Source organism: Oncorhynchus masou, chromosome 1 (assembly GCF_036934945.1).
Source record: "Oncorhynchus masou masou isolate Uvic2021 chromosome 1, UVic_Omas_1.1, whole genome shotgun sequence".
Taxonomy (NCBI): domain Eukaryota; kingdom Metazoa; phylum Chordata; class Actinopteri; order Salmoniformes; family Salmonidae; genus Oncorhynchus; species Oncorhynchus masou.
The window spans coordinates 18,249,143-18,267,440 of record NC_088212.1 but is presented as its reverse complement, the minus strand read 5'-3'; the positions used below and the strand labels follow the sequence as shown (position 1 = coordinate 18,267,440).

The window sequence follows — 18,298 nt, the reverse complement described above, 5'->3', positions numbered from 1 at the left end:
AATTTCTCCGTAATTAATATCACCTGATTGAGCTAATCATGTAAATGTAAATTACTAGAGAGTCAGGCACCACAAAATAATATTTATAGAGCTGTTATCTTCCGAATAAACTCTTTAAAGATTTAGTAATATTTTACATCAATAGCAGTCAACATTAATCGTCATCTTACTTCAGTCTCATAATCTGAAAGTTGTAAATTCTTGGTTATCTTCAAGAACCCTGGCTAACAATTTGAATCAGCAATACAAAATTGGGGTTACTTATTTATTTACTAAATACCTAACTAATCACACAGAATTACATATAAAAAGAATGAATTATACCTAGATAATTCTTTACGTCATAGGAAAATGTCCCTAGCGGGCGGAACAGATATGAACGCTTGTTACACAAAGGAAAAGGGGCTGGGTTGAGTGAAAGAGCGGGAGACTGGGGAACAAAGGGAAGAAGCTGTGCTATCGTAAATACAGTATCTTATGCATTCTAAATTACCGCCCATTTGGAAAAGGAAAATGCAATAAATATTTAATCTTGAGCTGCGCTTCAGTAGGTTGGTGGTAGATGGAAGACCGTGTTGCCAAACCGAGTCCTCTGTCCTTTGAACATTGTCTCTGGTGGTAATTGTAGTAGCGTCGTTGTGTGGTAGATGGGATACTCTGTCTGTTCCTTCCTAACCTGCATTTGCAGCTGCGGTCGCTAACTTAACGGCTAGGAGGTATCACTTCTGTTGTGAATAAGAGTTCAAAGTTCATACCATTCGCAACCAAAGCTCATGCTGATGTTGGCTTCGTTCTGCAGTTTTATCTGAACCATTCTGACATAGGATCGTCATCCTACCTCATTGGAACAGATAGTTATGTTGTCGTCAAGAGCTTATATAGGAAGGAAGAGAAGGGGTGTTTACAACCTCTGTCGCTTCACGTGGGCGGGCCACTGAGTGAGCAGCCCTAACATCTCACATTTTAGAAGCTAAAATCACATTTCATCCCATCACAAATAATTTCATATTCAAACATTTAAATTGAACAACAATTCCATGTGAATCTGATAACTCTGATGTATAGACTTTCCACTGTAGAGTTTATGTCATCTTATCATTGATGAGAATGTCTCAGATGACAACCGAACTGACATCATATTCATTAAGTACCACTGCATATGTTCAATTGTTCGGATTACCAGAATATAGTTCATTTCCCCCCACATTCTGACGTTCCCAGAATCTCTATGTTAACCAAGGCGTTTTGCAAACCTTAGTAGGGTAGAGAGAGGAAAAAGGGGGGAAGAGGTATTTATGACTGTCATAAACCTATCCCCCAGGCCAACGTCATGACAATGGGGATACGAAGTTGCTGGATATTGGTGGGAACTGGAACGTGCGGTCATACACGTCGATCCAGAGCATCCAAAACATGCTCAATGGGTGACATGTCTGGTGAGTATGCACACCATGGAAGAACTGGGACATTTTCACCAAGAATTGTGTACAGATCTTTGCGACATGGGGCCATCCGTGCTGAAACATGAGGTGATTGCGGCAGATGAATGGCACGACAATGTCCCTCAGGATCTCATCATGGTATCTATGTGCATTCAAAATGCAGGTCCTGGGATGGGGTGGTAACACGTGATCTACAGTTGTGAGGCCGGTTGGACGTACTGCCAAATTCTTTAAAACAACATTGGAGGTGGCTTATGATAGAGAAATTAACATTCAAATCTCTGGCAACAGATCTGGTGGACATTCCTGCAGTCAGCATGGCAATTGCCCGCTCCCTCAAAACATGAGACATCTGTGGCATTGTGTTGTGTGACAAAACTGCCCATTTTAGAGTGGCTTTTTGTCCCAAGCACAAGGTGCACCTGTGTAATCAAATTTGATTTGTCATATACGCCGAATACAACAAGGTGTAGACCTTATCGTGAAATGCTTACTTACAAGACCTTAACCAACAATGCAGTTCAAGAAATAGAGTTAAGAAAATATTTACTAAATATACTTACAAAATATTTACTAAATAAAATTACAAAACAATAATGAGGCTATATACAGGGGGTACCGGTACAGAGTCAATGTGTGGGGGTACAGGTTAGTCAAGGTAATTTGTAAAATGACTACGCATAGATAATAAACAGTGAGTAGCATTAGTGTAAAAACAAAGAGGGTGTCAATGTAAATAGTCTGGGTGGCTATTTGATTAATTGTTCAGCAGTTTTATGGCTTGGGGGAAAAAGCTGTTAAGGAACCTTTGGTCCTAGACTTTGCGCTCCAGTACCGCTTGCCGTGCGGTAGCAGAAAGAAAAGTCTATGACTTGGGTGACTGGAGTCCCTGACAATTTTATGGGCTTTTCTCTGACACCGCCTATGATATAGGTCCTGGATGGCAGGAAGCTTGGCCCCAGTGATGAACTGGGCCGTACGCACTACACTTTGTAGCGCCTTATGGTCAGATGCCCGAGCAGTTGCCATCACAGGCGGTGATGCAACTGGTCAGGATGCTCTCGATGGTGCAGCTGTAGAACGTTTTGAGAATCTGAGGACCCATGCTAAATTTTTTCAGTCTCCTGAGGTGAAAAATATGTTGTTGTGCCCTCTTTACAACTGTCTTGGTGTGTTTGGACCATGATCATTTGTTGGTGATGTGGACACCAAGGAACTTGGAAGCTCTCGACCCGCTCCACTAAAGCCCTGAGGATGTTAAATGGTGGCCTGTTCGGCCCTCCTTTTCCTATAATCCACGATCAGCTCCTTTGTCTTGCTCACAGTGAGGGAGAGGTTGTTGTCCTGGCACCACACTGTCTCTGACCTCCTCCCTATAGGCTGTCTCATAGTTGTCTGTGATCAGGCCTACCACTGTTGTGTCATCAGCAAACTTGATAGTGTTGGAGTTGTGCTTGGCCACGCAGTCATGGGTGAACAGGGAGTACAGGAAGGGACTAAGAATAAACCCCAGAGGGAAACCAGTGTTGAGGATCAGTGTGGCAGATGCGTTGTTGCCTACCCTTACTACCTGGTGGCGTCCCATCTGGAAGACCAGGATCCAGTTGCAGAGGGAGGTGTTTAGTCCATGGGTCCTTAGCTTAGTGATGAGCTTTGTGGGTACTATGGTGTTGAACACTGAGCTGTAGTCAATGAACAGCATTCTCACATACAGTAGGTGTTCCTTTTGTCCAGGTTGGAAAGGGCAGTGTGGAGTATGAGACATCTGCAATTGAGACATCTGTAGATTTGTTGGGGCGGTATACAAATTGGAGTGGGTCTAGGGTTTCCGGCATGATGGTGTGGATGTAAGCCATGACCAGCCTCTCAAAGCACTTCATGGCTACCGACCTGAGTGCTACAGGGCAGTAATCTTTTAGGCAGGTTACCTTCACTTTCTTGGGCACAGGGACAATGGCTTTTTGAAACATGTTGGTATTACAGCCTCGGTCAGGGAGAGGTTGAAAATGTTAGTGAAGCCACTTGCCAGTTGGTCCGCGCTTGCTTTGAATACATGTCCTGGCAATCAGTCTGGCCCAGCGGCTTTGTGAATGTTCACCTGTTTAAAAGTCTTGCTCACACCGGCTACAGAGAGTGTGATCACACAGTCATCCGGAACTGCTGGTGCTCTCATGCATGCTTCAGTATTGCTTGCCTCGAAGCGAGAATAAATGGCATTTAGCTTGTCTGGTAGGCTCGCGTAACTGGGCACCTTGCGGGTGGTTTCCCTTTGTAGTTCGGAATAGTTTTCAAGCCCTGACACTTCCGGCGCCGACAGAGATGGCCGCCTCGCTTCGCGTTCCTAGGAAACTATGCAGTTTTTTGTTTTTTTACGTGTTATTTCTTACATTAGTACCCCAGGTCATCTTAGGTTTCATTACATACAGTCGAGAAGAACTACTGAATATAAGAGCAGCGTCAAGTCACCATGAGTACGACCAAGAATATGACTTTCGCGAAGCGGATCCTGTGTTCTGCCTTTCACCCAGGACAACGGAATGGATCCCAGCCGGCGACCCAAAAAACGACTTCGTAAAAGAGGGAAATGAGGCGGTCTTCTGGTCAGACTCCGGAGACGGGCACATCGTGCCCCACTTCCTAGTATACTTCTCGCCAATGTCCAGTCTCTTGACAACAAGGTTGATGAAATCTGAGCAAGGGTAGCATTCCAGAGGGACATCAGAGACTGTAACGTTCTTTGCTTCACGGAAACATGGCTCAATGGAGAGACGCTATCGGAGTCGGTGCTGGTTTCTCCACGCATCGCACAGACAGAAACAAACATCTTTCTGGTAAGAAGAGGGGCGGGGGCATATGCCTTATGGCTAACGAGACGTGGTGTGATCACAAAAACATACAGGAACTCAAATCCTTCTGTTCACCTGATTTAGAATTCCTCACAATCAAGTGTCGACCGCATTATCTACCAAGGGAATTCTCTTCGATTAAAATCACAGCCGTATATATTCCCCCCAAGCAGACACATTGATGGCTCTGAACAAACTTTAATTGACTCTTTGCAAACTGGAATCCATACATCCTGAGGCTGTATTCATTGTAGCTGGGGATTTTAACAAGGCTAATCTGAAAACAAGACTCCCTAAATTGTATCAGCATATCGATTGCGCAAACCTTGGATCATTGCTATTCTAACTTCCACAACGCTTATAAGGCCCTGCCCCGCCCTCCTTTCGGAAAAGCTGACCACGACTCCATTTGGTTGATCCCTGCCTACAGACAGAACCTAAAGAAGAAGCTCCCACGCTGAGGTCTGTCCAACGCTTGTCCGACCAATCTGATTCCACACTCCAAGACTGCTTCCATCACGTGGACTGGGATATGTTTCGTATTGCGTCAGACAACAACATTGACGAATGCGCTGATTCGGTGTGCGAGTTCATTAGAACGTGCGTTGAAGATGTCGTTCCCATAGCAACGATTAAAACATTCCCAAACCAGAAACCGTGGATTTATGGCAGCATTCGCGTGAAACTGAAAGCGCGAACCACTGCTTTTAATCAGGGCAAGGTGACCGGAAACATGACCGAATACAAACAGTGCAGCTATTCCCTCCGCAAGGCAATCAAACAAGCTAAGCGTCAGTATAGAGACAAAGTAGAATCTCAATTCAACGGCTCAGACACAAGAGGTATGTGGCAGGGTCTACAGTCAATCGCGGATTAGAAAAAGAAAACCAGCCCCGTCACGGACCAGGATGTCTTGCTCCCAGGCAGACGAAATAACTTTTCTGCCCGCTTTGAGGACAATACAGTGCCACTGACACGGCCTGCAACGAAAACATGCGGACTCTCCTTCACTGCAGCCGAGGTGAGTAAAACATTTAAACGTGTTAACCCTCGCAAGGCTGCAGGCCCAGACGGCATCCCCAGCCGCGCCCTCAAAGCATGCGCAGACCAGCTGGCTGGTGTGTTTACGGACATATTCAATCAATCCCTATCCCAGTCTGCTGTTCCCACATGCTTCAAGAGGGCCACCATTGTTCCTGTTCCCAAGAAAGCTAAGGTAACTGAGCTAAACGACTACCGCCCCGTAGCACTCACTTCCGTCATCATGAAGTACTTTGAGAGACTAGTCAAGGACCATATCACCTCCACCCTACCTGACACCCTAGACCCACTCCAATTTGCTAACCGCCCAAATAGGTCCACAGACGATGCAATCTCAACCACACTGCACACTGCCCTAACCCATCTGGACAAGAGGAATACCTATGTGAGAATGCTGTTCATCGACTACAGCTCGGCATTTAACACCATAGTACCCTCCAAGCTCGTCATCAAGCTCGAGACCTTGGGTCTCGACCCCGCTCTGTGCAACTGGGTACTGGACTTCCTGACGGGCCGCCCCCAGGTGGTGAGGGTAGGCAACAACATCTCCACCCCGCTGATCCTCAACACTGGGGCCCCACAAGGGGGCGTTCTGAGTCCTCTCCTGTACTCCCTGTTCACCCACGACTGCGTGGCCACGCACGCCTCCAACTCAATCATCAAGTTTGCGGACGACACAACAGTGGTAGGCTTGATTACCAACAACGACGAGACGGCCTACAGGGAGGAGGTGAGGGCCCTCGGAGTGTGGTGTCAGGAAAATAACCTCACACTCAACGTCAACAAAACTAAGGAGATGATTGTGGACTTCAGGAAACAGCAGAGGGAACACCCCCCTATCCACATCGATGGAACAGTAGTGGAGAGGGTAGTAAGTTTTAAGTTCCTCGGCATACACATCACAGACAAACTGAATTGGTCCACCCACACAGACAGCATCGTGAAGAAGGCGCAGCAGCGCCTCTTCAACCTCAGGAGGCTGAAAAAATTTGGCTTGTCACCAAAAGCACTCACAAACTTCTACAGATGCAAAATCGAGAGCATCCTGGCGGGCTGTATCACCGCCTGGTACGGCAACTGCTCCGCCCACAACCGTAAGGCTCTCCAGAGGGTAGTGAGGTCTGCACAACGCATCACCGGGGGCAAACTACCTGCCCTCCAGGTCACCTACACCACCCGATGTTACAGGAAGGCCATAAAGATCATCAAGGACAACAACCACCGGAGCCACTGCCTGTTCACCCCGCTATCATCCAGAAGGCGAGGTCAGTACAGGTGCATCAAAGCCGGAGACTGAGAGACTGAAAAACAGCTTCTATCTCAAGGCCATCAGACTGTTAAACAGCAACCACTAACATTGAGTGGCTGCTGCCAACACACTGACTCAACTCCAGCCACTTTAATAAATGGGAATTGATGGGAAATGATGTAAAATATATCACTAGCCACTTTAAACAATGCTACCTAATATAATGTTTACATACCCTACATTATTCATCTCATATGTATACGTATATACTGTACTCTATATCATCTACCGCATCTTTATGTAATACATGTCTCACTAGCCACTTTAACTACGCTACTTTTTTTACATACTCATCTCATATGTATATACTGTACTCGGTACCATCTACTGTACCTTGCCTATGCTGCTCTGTACCATCACTCATTCATATATCTTTATGTACATATTATTTATCCCCTTATACACTTGTGTGTAAGACAGTAGTTTTGGAATTGTTAGTTGGATTACTTGTTGGTTATTACTGCATTGTCGGAACTAGAAGCACAAGCATTTCGCTCCACTCGCATTAACATCTGCTAACCATGTGTATGTGACAAATAAAATTTGATTTGATTTGGACGTCCGACGAGCGTCAGAGCCGGTGTAGTAATACTTGGACAATCTTAGTCCTGTATTGACGCTTTGCCTGTTTGATGGTTCGTCTGAAGGCATAGCGGGATTTCTTACAAGTGTTCGGATTCGTGTCTCGCTCCTTGAAAGCAGGAGCTCAAGCCTTTAGCTGTGCGGATGTTGCCTGTAATCCATGGCTTCTGGTTGGGATGTGCACGTACGGTCACTGTGGGGGCGTTGTCGTCGTCGATGCACTTATTCATGAAGCTGGTGACTGAGTTGGTATACTCCTCAATGCCATTGGATGAATCCCAGAACATATTCCAGTCTGTGCTGGCAAAACAGTCCTGTAGCGTAGCATCCAAGTCATCTTACCACTTCCTTATTGAGCAAGTCACTGGTACTACTTACTTTAGTTTTTGCTTGGAACCAGGGATCAGGAGGAGAGAATTATGTTCAGATTTTCCAAATGGAGGGCAAAAGAGAGAGCTTTGTATGCATCTCTGTGTGTGTGGAGTAAAGGTGGTCTAGAGTCCCCCCCCCCCTCTGGTTGAATATGTGACAAGCTGGTAGAAATGATGGGAAACAGATTTAAGTTTGCCTGCATTAAAGTCCCGGGCCACTAGGAGTGCCAATTCTGGATGAGCATTTTCTTGTTTGCTGATGGCCATATATAGCTCGTTGAGTCCTGTATAAGATATCTACGAATAATATAGATGAGAACTCTCTTGGTAGATAGTGTGGTCTACAGCTTATCATGAGGTATTCTACCTCAGGTACGCAATACCTTGAAACTTCTTTAATATTAGATATCGCGCACCAGCAGTTATTGACAAATAGACACACACCCCCTCCTCTTGTCTTACCAGACGTAGCTGCTCTGTCCTGCCGAAGCACGGAGAAACAAGCCAGCTCTATTTTATCCGTGTCGTCATTTAGCCACGTCTCGGTGAAACATAAGATATTCCAGTTTTTAATGTCCCGCTGGTAGGATAGTCTTAAATCGTAGATAGCCAGTTTCTTTTCCAATGATTGCGCAGAGGGTAGTGGTGGTTTACCTACTCATCTGCAAATTCATACAAGGCAGCCCGCCCTCCTCCCCTTTATCCTCCATATTTTCTTCACGTGGATGCCAGAGATTTGGGCCTTGTCTCAACAAAGCAGTATATCCTTCACGTCGGACTCATTAGAGAAAAAAAATCTTTGTCCAGTTCGAAGTGAGTAATCGTGTTCTGATGTCCAGAAGCTCTTTTCAGCGATCATGCTGTTAATCAGCTTTTTGATATGACACCTGTCAGGTGGATGGATGAATTATATTGGCAAAGGGGAAATTATCTGGAAGATATGTTACTATTCCTAAGACAGCTAAATTCTGGTGTCCCAACACTGACAGTGCACTACAAGGGCTCTATCAAGCCAAGCTGGAAACCTTGTCATACATACTTGGACAAATGTGACTCGTTTCAGGAAACTAGGCGTATGTCGCACTTCACAGGAGAGGCATTTGAACGTAAGCACAAGTTTTTTATCGAACATGTGAACTTTCATGTGCCGTAATAACAAGTGTATTCCATCCGTAAATACTAATAAAATTGTTAAATTACGAGCCTAGTTGATTTAACTACAAAAAAGACAAGAACCTTCCTACTAGCAATGATTGGCTGAGAGAATGAATGGGCCTGACATGCCAGTAGATGAGTTTGGATTGGTCTGCAATGTAGCATGCGCCGTTTTTTAAATATATAACGTTAGCCATCAAGAACTACAAAAGTTTTCCTTTCTCAACAACATTGATGCCTTGAAATAAGCAGACAGATCAGTTGGAAAAAATTATTTGCTACTTTCTGCACACGCCACGGTCAGTGTGAACCGGAGTGTCAAACAATATGTACTATGGTTTGTCCTTTAAAAAGTTTCAGCATACTGCGGCACAGAATGCATGGTGCCGCAGAATTCTATGGCACATAATTTAAGTGCCAACCACTGGTACCACTAATGCTTGTTAGTGCTAGTTTTACCACCAGAGGGCATCTTTGAGAAGAGTTTGATAGCCTTCAATAGTGGCTGTACTAGAGAATTTAAAACCTTTTTTGTAAGAACATATATATATATATATAGTATAAGAAAAATGAAAAACGCCCTGGGTTTCCGTGAGGATGGAACAGAAAATATGGCGCTGTACTACGTGACGGTTGGGAGTAGGCTCCATTACTGGCTATTTAGCTAAAGAATCCACGTGTCGTGCGGGCAAGAGGAAGACCGGGGTTAAATTTCTCGACGGGGAGGAAGGAGTAGGCTGTCCTTGTAAATAAGAATTTGTTCCTAACTGACTTGCCTTGTTAAATAAAAGTTACACTAAGAGCATAACATTTCTACACCCTCATTTTCTAATTCTAGACTAACCAATACCCAAAAAGAGATTCAGTGAAAATAAAAATCTCATTGATTTATTAAGACCAATCCCCATGCCTGTCTCAGAGCAGTGTGAAACGGTGCTAAAATAGTTGTAGGCTATTGCTTCAAATCCTATTGCTTCTAACTTCAATATGCTCTAAATAAATAAGACCTCTTTAAACAGCACATTACTCATCACTAGTGAGACTCATCACTAGTGAGACTCATGCCTACAGTATATCGAAAGATATGACATGACTCTCCGCCAATAATTACATATAAAGGATTGGAGGATTCTAAATTAAAACCAAAAGCTGCCTCATGGGTCTCCCGTTGTTGTCCGGCACAGGTATCAAACCTGCATCTGTAGCAATGCATTTTGCACTGCGGGAGCCCCCATCCACAAAGTATCAAAATACAGAGAGGGGTTGGTAAAGGTATATTGTCCTGCTAATAGCCCATAATGGACTATAATAAAACTGTACATGGTGTCCAGATCAGGATAACCAAAACATTTCTTTATTAAAGACGATCATAAAGAATGTTGGTACTTATTTATTTTGATCCAAAGCCATGAATGAGTTACTCAGCTTTATGTTGGTGCCGGCTATATGACTGTGCCATCAACTTGATAATATATAACAATAAGGTTATTTCATTAAAAAAAAACAAGTGAGCAATTGTAATCTGAATAAAGGCCTAAATAATATTTGTTTCTGTTTTTAGAGGGAGTCAAACCGTTGAGCCAAAATTTAGCCCTGTACAACGTGACCGTGTGTGTTTGAAAGAGCATTTTCCAGTAAGCAACAATTTGTTTACAACTTTGTCCAATACTTATTCCCATTGTCATTCGTTATGGATCCATAACTAAATATACAAACATTATTTAGAATTATTTATGTCTGTTTTTAGAGGGAGAGAAACCTTAAACCTACAGTCATCTCATGGGTCTCCCAGTTGAGGCCAGTAGAGGTATTGAACCAGCATCTGTAGCAAGACAACTTGCACTACTATGCAGTGTCTTAGACCGTTGCGCCACTCAGGCGCTGTACAACATGACCGGTCGGGAGTGGCCTACACAACTACAGAAAGAGCAAAATAATAACAAAATAAAATAATACAAATCTTAGTGTTACAGTTTTAGTAAGTAATACTTAAGTCGTGCACAATTATCAGTTTCTATTTAGGTTTATGTAGACCATTCATTGTCAGTTAGAGACACAGTAGGACCCAAAAGCATAATCGGTGCTCTAATTCCCCCTTGTGCTGGTCCGGAACAATGAAGTGGTGATGCTGATTACCGTACTAAACCACAATTTACCTCTACGTCTTTCGGTGTAAGCGCACAATTTTTAAAGGAGGAACCACTGTAGGTAAATGGATGCGTCACTATTGTCTAGACATGTGCACATGTTCTTGAAATACAATAGATGGCTCTAATCACCCCCAGACATACATGTCTAACTTGATGGGTCATGTAATCATCTGGGGAAGTGCTTTGTTTAGACATGTAGCTAGCCATTTAAACAATGAACCGGCATAGTCCCAACTCATACTTCTACCCACCAATAAAAATATTGTCATAGCTGTAGTATGAATCTCGAGGTAGCTAAAGCTAACCAACCAGGTTCAATGTTACCTAGCTACCATTAGGCTATAACTAAGAATGCAAATGGATTTCTGATTCTAATAATATTGCTACACAGATCATACACGTAACTTTAGCGAGCGAGCCAGCAAGCTAACATTATATAAAAGCCCGTTGGATATTCTCAAAGATATACACTGCTCAAAAAAATACTTTTTTCTTTACATAGTTGAATGTGCTGACAACAAAATCACACAAAAATTATCAATGGAAATGGAAGGCTTACTTTTACTCTTTTTTTCAACATCTGAGCAGTAAATCTCAGCTTGCATTTTGACTCAGGGTGGCAGTGTAGCCTAGTGGTTAGAGCATTGGACTTGTAACCAGAAGGTTGCAAGTTCAAACCCCCAGGCTGACAAGGTACAAATCTGTCGTTCTGCCCCTGACCAGGCAGTAATAAACCACTGTTCCTAGGCCATCATTGAAAATAAGAATTTGTTCTTAACTGACTTGCCTGGTTAAATAAAAATAAAATAAACTCAGTGATCTTGACTCAAAAAAGGTTGGTGACCCCTGTTCTAGAGTTTTCCATGTTAACACTATCAACGTTTCCCTTTACTGTGGCAATTGTGATCGAATCAACACAATATTAGTCATTTTCAATGTAAGATACCGAAACAAAAACTATGCAAGCGATTTTGTTGTATTGCATCTATTGTCAATTGCATTGACACGCCCGTACTCTACACAGAGCAGCGTGGCATAAACCATTAGAGCTGCAGTAGGCCTATATGCAAATAGACCATTGTCATATATGGATCTGTGCCATTTACATTGAACTGGACTGTGTTTACAGCATGAGCTTTTGTGAGTAGATGCACTTGTTTTAAGATCAAAGCAAGAGCTGCATGTAGCCATGTGTGCACATTTTGTTCATATCCTTTGCTAGTTAGTGAGTTATTAGCCCAGTTATAGATCTTTTGTAGTCAGCAATAGGGGAGTGATTGCTTCCGAAAAGAGTACAAAACGTGTATATTTCTAGACGTCTTTGAAAAGAGTCTGGTAAAGAGCTTGTTTTTTGTCTTAGAAAGGGGCAATGTTGTAATTTGAGACAGGCTTGAATAAGCTAAGTAGCCAATAGGCAGAGGGCAGCCTCAGTGTTCAAAGTAAACGCATGCTGGAAGTTGCACAGAATTTTCACAACATTTAAATTTGCGCTCAGATGACCTGAAATTTGCTCGGTGCTGGAAAAAGTTGAGTGAACATTGGTGGCAAAACATATATTTATAGTGATTTCTATGGGTCTTTCTCTATTTGGATTATTTTATACCGTTCAATTCAACCCCACCAAAAAAGTCAGCATTTTCATCCATTTCTAAATTTCTTGCACTCATTTGAGATAATTTCCACACTGTCTCGGGCAGCGGCATGATATGGGCAAACAATCTAGACTTACATTTTGACAAAATGTTGCAACTGCGATTTGACTTGTGATTTAGAGCAAAACACTTTAGATGAACTGTTGGAATCATGGATATAGAATGACCATTAAAATTCTATAGTTAGAATATAATAGTGGGCACTTTGAATACAGTGTTTGACATGACAACAAATGAAAATGCCAGGGAGGAGTTATTGTGACAGGGTAGGAACCAAAGTGTTGACAAGTGTTTCCTAGGGGACCCTATAATCTTTGCTTCTCTTTTAGCTACTTCATGTAGCTAACATTCTTGCTTTGTGTTGTCCTCTGATTTAGAAGTTACTGTTGCACAACAAACATGCAGGTGTACACCATCACTAGTATTATCAGGCTGTATAGCTAGTTGTTTGCTCTGACTCAGTACATTTATTAGCTAGCTAGCGATTAGCAATAGCAGCTAACAAGATTTAGGCCCAACTTACTAAGAAAAGACAAACTAGCTGTTTGCAGATGTAAGAAACACAAACTAAGCATAATTGTAGAAGTCTAGAGGATGTATATTAAGAAGTAAAGTGATAACAGCATTCATTTTCATCAACATTGTTTAATCTGCTGCATTGACCATGCAGAAACTGAACGCAAGTGACTCGTGGTAGAGGAACAACAAATTCAGGGGACAGGGCTAGGTCTGTGTGGAAAACGGAATGGAGTGAGAACGGATATAGATGACTCAAGAAGTGAAGTAAACTATACAAATTGACTTTATACATAGCTTATCACATTTAACGAACCAAACATTCAAATACCGTTATAGAAGTAAAAACCAAAACCGGTATGTGCAGCAATACTGTTATATCATCAAACCCGGCATTCAGACCAGCCCTACCAACATGTACATATTACCTCAATTACCTCCACTAACCTGTATCCCCGCACATTAATTTGGTACTGGTACCCCCTGTACATAGCCATATTGTTATTTTATTGTTACTTTAGCTTATTTTGAAAATATTTGCTTAACTCTTATTTTCTTAAAACTGCATTGTTGGTTAAGGGCTTGTAAGTAAGCATTTTACAGTAAGGTCTACACCTGTTGTATTCAGATGTATGTGACAAATTAAATTGTTTTGATTTGATACATTGAAAGAATACAAACAAAACCTAAGATGGAAGAAACGGAAGCATTTTGAAAACACTCTAAAATAGACTTCATTGATGGAAACCTGTTCTGGGAGAAATGGAATGATCTAAATTTAAAAAAGGATAAATAGATAACTTTGAAAGTCTATGGAATAATACCATCAGAAGACATTACTTTAAACCCCAAATACAAAACCTGGAAAGGCAGCATCAGGAATTAAATGCTTAAACACATTACTCCTGAGTTGCAGGAAACCTTATTAAAATTATTCAACCTGGTTTTGAAGTGTGGCTGCTTCCCTGATATTTGGAACCAGGGACTCATAACCCCCATACATAAAAATGTGACAAATTAGACCCTAATAACTATAGGGGAATATGTGTCACAAGTAACATAGGGAAACTGTTCTGCTGTATTCTGAATACAGACCTTGCTCACAGCAACAACAAAAAAAGTATTTCTACCCAAACTCAGAACAGACCACATACAAACATTACACACTAATAAACCAACAAGTACATCAGAAATGCAGAGGAAAAATATTTGCACATTTGTTGATTTTAAGAATGCTTTTGATTCCATATGGAATTATGGATTATATTACAAAACCCTCCAAAGCAGCATTGGGGGTAAAGTATACATCATAAAATGTATTTACTGAAACACATGTAGCATTAAACTGAACAATAAAATAAAATAAATTTGCTCAAGGGTGAGGGTTGAGACAAGGGTGCAGCAACCCTGTTCAACGTCTACATCAATGAACTAGCAGTGTTGTTGGACCGATCTGCAGCCCCTGGACTCACCCTCAAGGATGAGGTCAGATTCCTGCTCTACACAGGTGACATTGTCCTACTGTCATTAACAGAGCAAGGTCTACAGGAACAACTTAACATTCTTTGAGAATACAGCATCAGTGGGGCAATCAACAATAACTTTCAGAAAACCAAAGTTCTGATTTTCCAGAAAAAGGCCAGGAATCAGAGCAGCAGACACTCATTCAAATTTAGTCCCAGGTACAACTAAAAGGGACAAAAAAAATCAGTGCCTGTGGTGGATTTGGTCTGGCAGTGAATGCACTAAAAGAAAAACCCTGTGAAGTATTTTAGTCCATAAAATTACAATTCTCTAAAATAAATATTCCTATCCAAATCTGGGGCAAAATATTCAGTAGTGTATTTTGACCAATTCCAGTATATGGAAGCAAGGTTTGGGGTCCAATCTGTAATTACGATTATAGGCATTGGTAAAAACCCAATAGAAAATCGACACACAGAATTCTGCAGAATTATCCTAAATATCCAAAAGAGAGTTCCAAATAATCCATGCAGAGTGGAACTTGGATGATTCTCTTTAATTGTAAATATAAAGAAAAGGACACTAACATTTTGAAATTAACAGCCTTACAAATCAAAGCACTGGAAACCCAAGAGCTGAACCCTGAAAAGAGTCCCCTATGTCAGCTGTTAAAAAACCCTATAACCCTATAATTTAAACACACAAGGAAATCAATCAAATTGTTACATAAATGAAAACCTATTTGACAAATTGGGAAAATGAAACAAAAACACTGAATAAACTAAATTTGGCCCTCAAAAGAACATACAAATTGGCAGAATATCTCTACTCTCAGAGATACAAAACAGAGACGGATCCTGACCAAATACAGGCTCAGTGACCACAAATTGGCTATAGAAAAAGGGACAGACAAAAACACATGGCTACTCAAAGAGGAGTGTCTATGTGGTCACTGCACGACAGGGGAGGTAGAGACACTTTTTGATTTACTGTGCAAAATATTCCTAAATAAGAGAAGATTTTTTTCTAGAAAATATCTCAATCAATTCCCAAATTCTGTGCATTTACTAATGACATAATGCAGCAATTATTCTGGGTGAGGGAGAACCACAAATATTACGGCCAGATATGCATATGGTTGCCATAGTCTGAGGGACATCCCATGACCATTAATTCCCTGAAGAGTTACATTGTATATACAGTAATTTACAAGTAATACAGTGCAACTATCATCCATGTACAATTGTATTTCATTGCAATAAAACAATTTGAATTTGAGAGGGGGGATGGGAAGAGAGCTCGAGATGGGAGGGGGGACTAGAGAGAGGGAGCAGTAGAGTAGGTGTACTGTTGAATGCTCACCGTGACTTTGAATGGGGTAGAGGTGGCCGGGTCCATGGAGGGGCTTTTATCCAGAGCGCTGCCCGGCATGCTACGCCTGCGACCCACCCTCTCAGGAGGGAGCTCTGGGGAGGGGGAGAGGAATTAGCATGTAAGTCATTGCGGCACAATTCAATCAAATTCCAAAAGGTAGATGTTTGCGGTGCTATCATAATCCCGAACAATGTTCATATGATCTTCAGAAAGGAGGAACAATCTTAAAATGAAAAGGGTAGACAACCACTTGGCTCTGGCTTCACCTAAATGATGTGTTTGAGATGCGCTACACATTACATTCTACATAAACAAACAGGTAATGAGAGAAAGGTAGAAGCAGAGTTCGCATGGAAAACCGCCATCCCTGACAGACTACGAAATCCATGCTTGTTCTCTCTGTGTCGGAATCTGTTCTAAGTTGATACACCGAGAGATACGCTTCACTCTTAATTCTGCCTCTGTGGGAAAGATAAGGCTCGAACAAGAAGGCACACCTCTGAGCTCCCTCATTTATCGCCTCAAACCTTCTCACGGAGGAAGGAGAAAAGAGTCAATCACTGCATTCAATTACATGAGAATATTCTGATAGTGTGTAATACTTCACTTCTGGCTTTTAGAACAATTTCGGCTAATAATGGGTTTTGCTAAGCTAGCTACCATAGCTCATCAACCACAGAAAAGCCAAGAGATAATATGAAAGCACATCAACACGACAAGATCACTTCACACAAACAGGAAGAGAACGCTGTCAAAATGAGAAAGTGATGCGTAGAGGTCTGGAGACAGTTTACACTGCATTTGGCTGTCTCCAGGCATATCCTCTGGTTGCATACTCCGCTGGCTAGCTTTCCGAAGGCATCGTCATAAGTCTGCCTTGACTATCTGACATTTCTTCAAGCCTAAAATGTTGGTTCAAATAAATAAATCACATTATTTCGAATTCTTTAAATTCTGAATGAATTGGAGGTACCTGAAATACGTGTTAAGTATTGTTACCCAAGACTAGGCTAACCATTTCTGTCAGTTCTATTCTTTAAATACTAATACTTGTACATGTAAACAGGGACTTCCCTCATTAACATTTGCAGACTAACTTTGTGCCAAAGCCCCAAGTCATGTTTTCCTTATTCTGGAGCGTGTGCTACCGGTGGGTGCTGCTATGGTGACTAGTGAGCTGAGATAAGGTGGAGCTTTACCTTGCAAAGACTTACAGATGACCTGGAGCCAGTGGGTTTGGCGACCTGTATGTTCTCGTTGGCTGGAGAGCATACAGGTCGCAGTGGTGGGTAGTATATGGGGCTTTGGTGACAAAACGGATGGCACGGTGATAGACTGTATCCAATTTGCTGAGTAGAGTATTGGAGGCTATTTTGTAAATTACATCGTCGAAGTCAAGAATCAGTAGGATAGTCAGTTTTACGAGGGTGTTTGGCCGCATGAGTGAAGGATGCTTTGTTGCCAAATAGGAAGCCAATTCTAGATTTAATTTTGGATTGGAGACGCTTAATGTGAGTCTGGAAGGAGAGTTTACAGTCTAACCAGACACCTAGGTATTTGTAGTTGTCCACATATTCTAAGTTAGAACCGTCCAGCGTAGTGACGGGCGGGCGGGCAGGTGCTGGCAGCGATTGGTTGAAGAGCATGCATTTAGTTTTACTTGCATTTAAGAGCAGTTGGAGGCCACGGAAGGAGTGTTGTAGGGCATTGAAGTTCGTCTGGAGGTTTGTTAACACAGTGTCCAATGAAGGGCCAGAGGTATACAGAATGGTGTCGTCTGCGTAGAAGTGGATCAGATAATCACCAGCAGCAAGAGCGACATCATTAATGTATACAGAGAAAAGGGTCGGCCCGAGAACTGAAACCTGTGGCACACCCATAGAGACTGCCAGAGGTCCGGACAACAGGCCCTCCGATTTGACACCCTGTGAGATGTCTTCCCCCCCCAGAAATGTCGGGGAACTTGAAGGTGCCTTGGTGGAATGGCCCTAGCCCTCACCCTCCGATCCAACAGGTCACAGATTGAGATCCGGGCTCTTCACTGGTCATGGCAGAACACTGACATTCCTGTCTTGCAGGAATTCATGCACAGAACGAGCAGTATGGCTGGTGCCATTGTCATGCTGGAGAGTTATGTCAGGATGAGCCTGCAGGAAGGGCACCACATGAGTGAGGAGAATGTCTTCCCTGTAATGCACAGCATTGAGATTGCCTGCAACGACAGCAAACTCAGTCCTATGATGCTGTGACACACCGCCCCAGACCATGACGGACTCTCCGCCTGCAAATCCATCCCGCTCCATAGTACAGGCCTCGGTGTAATGCTCATTCCTTCGACGAGAAACGCGAATTTGACCATCACCCCTGGTGAGACAAAACCCTCACCCCTGGTGAGA

At 42.6% G+C, this 18,298-nt stretch overlaps 1 protein-coding gene across 1 annotated transcript in view; it reads right to left on the bottom strand.

Moving 5' to 3' along the window:
• LOC135523445 (disabled homolog 2-interacting protein-like) overlaps positions 1-18,298 on the bottom strand; it is a 99,723-nt gene that overhangs the window by 54,304 nt on the left and 27,121 nt on the right. Inside the window, exon 2 of the mRNA XM_064950157.1 lies at positions 15,891-15,994. Coding sequence (XP_064806229.1) covers positions 15,891-15,994 — 104 coding nt within the window. The remainder of the gene's footprint in view (positions 1-15,890; positions 15,995-18,298) is intronic.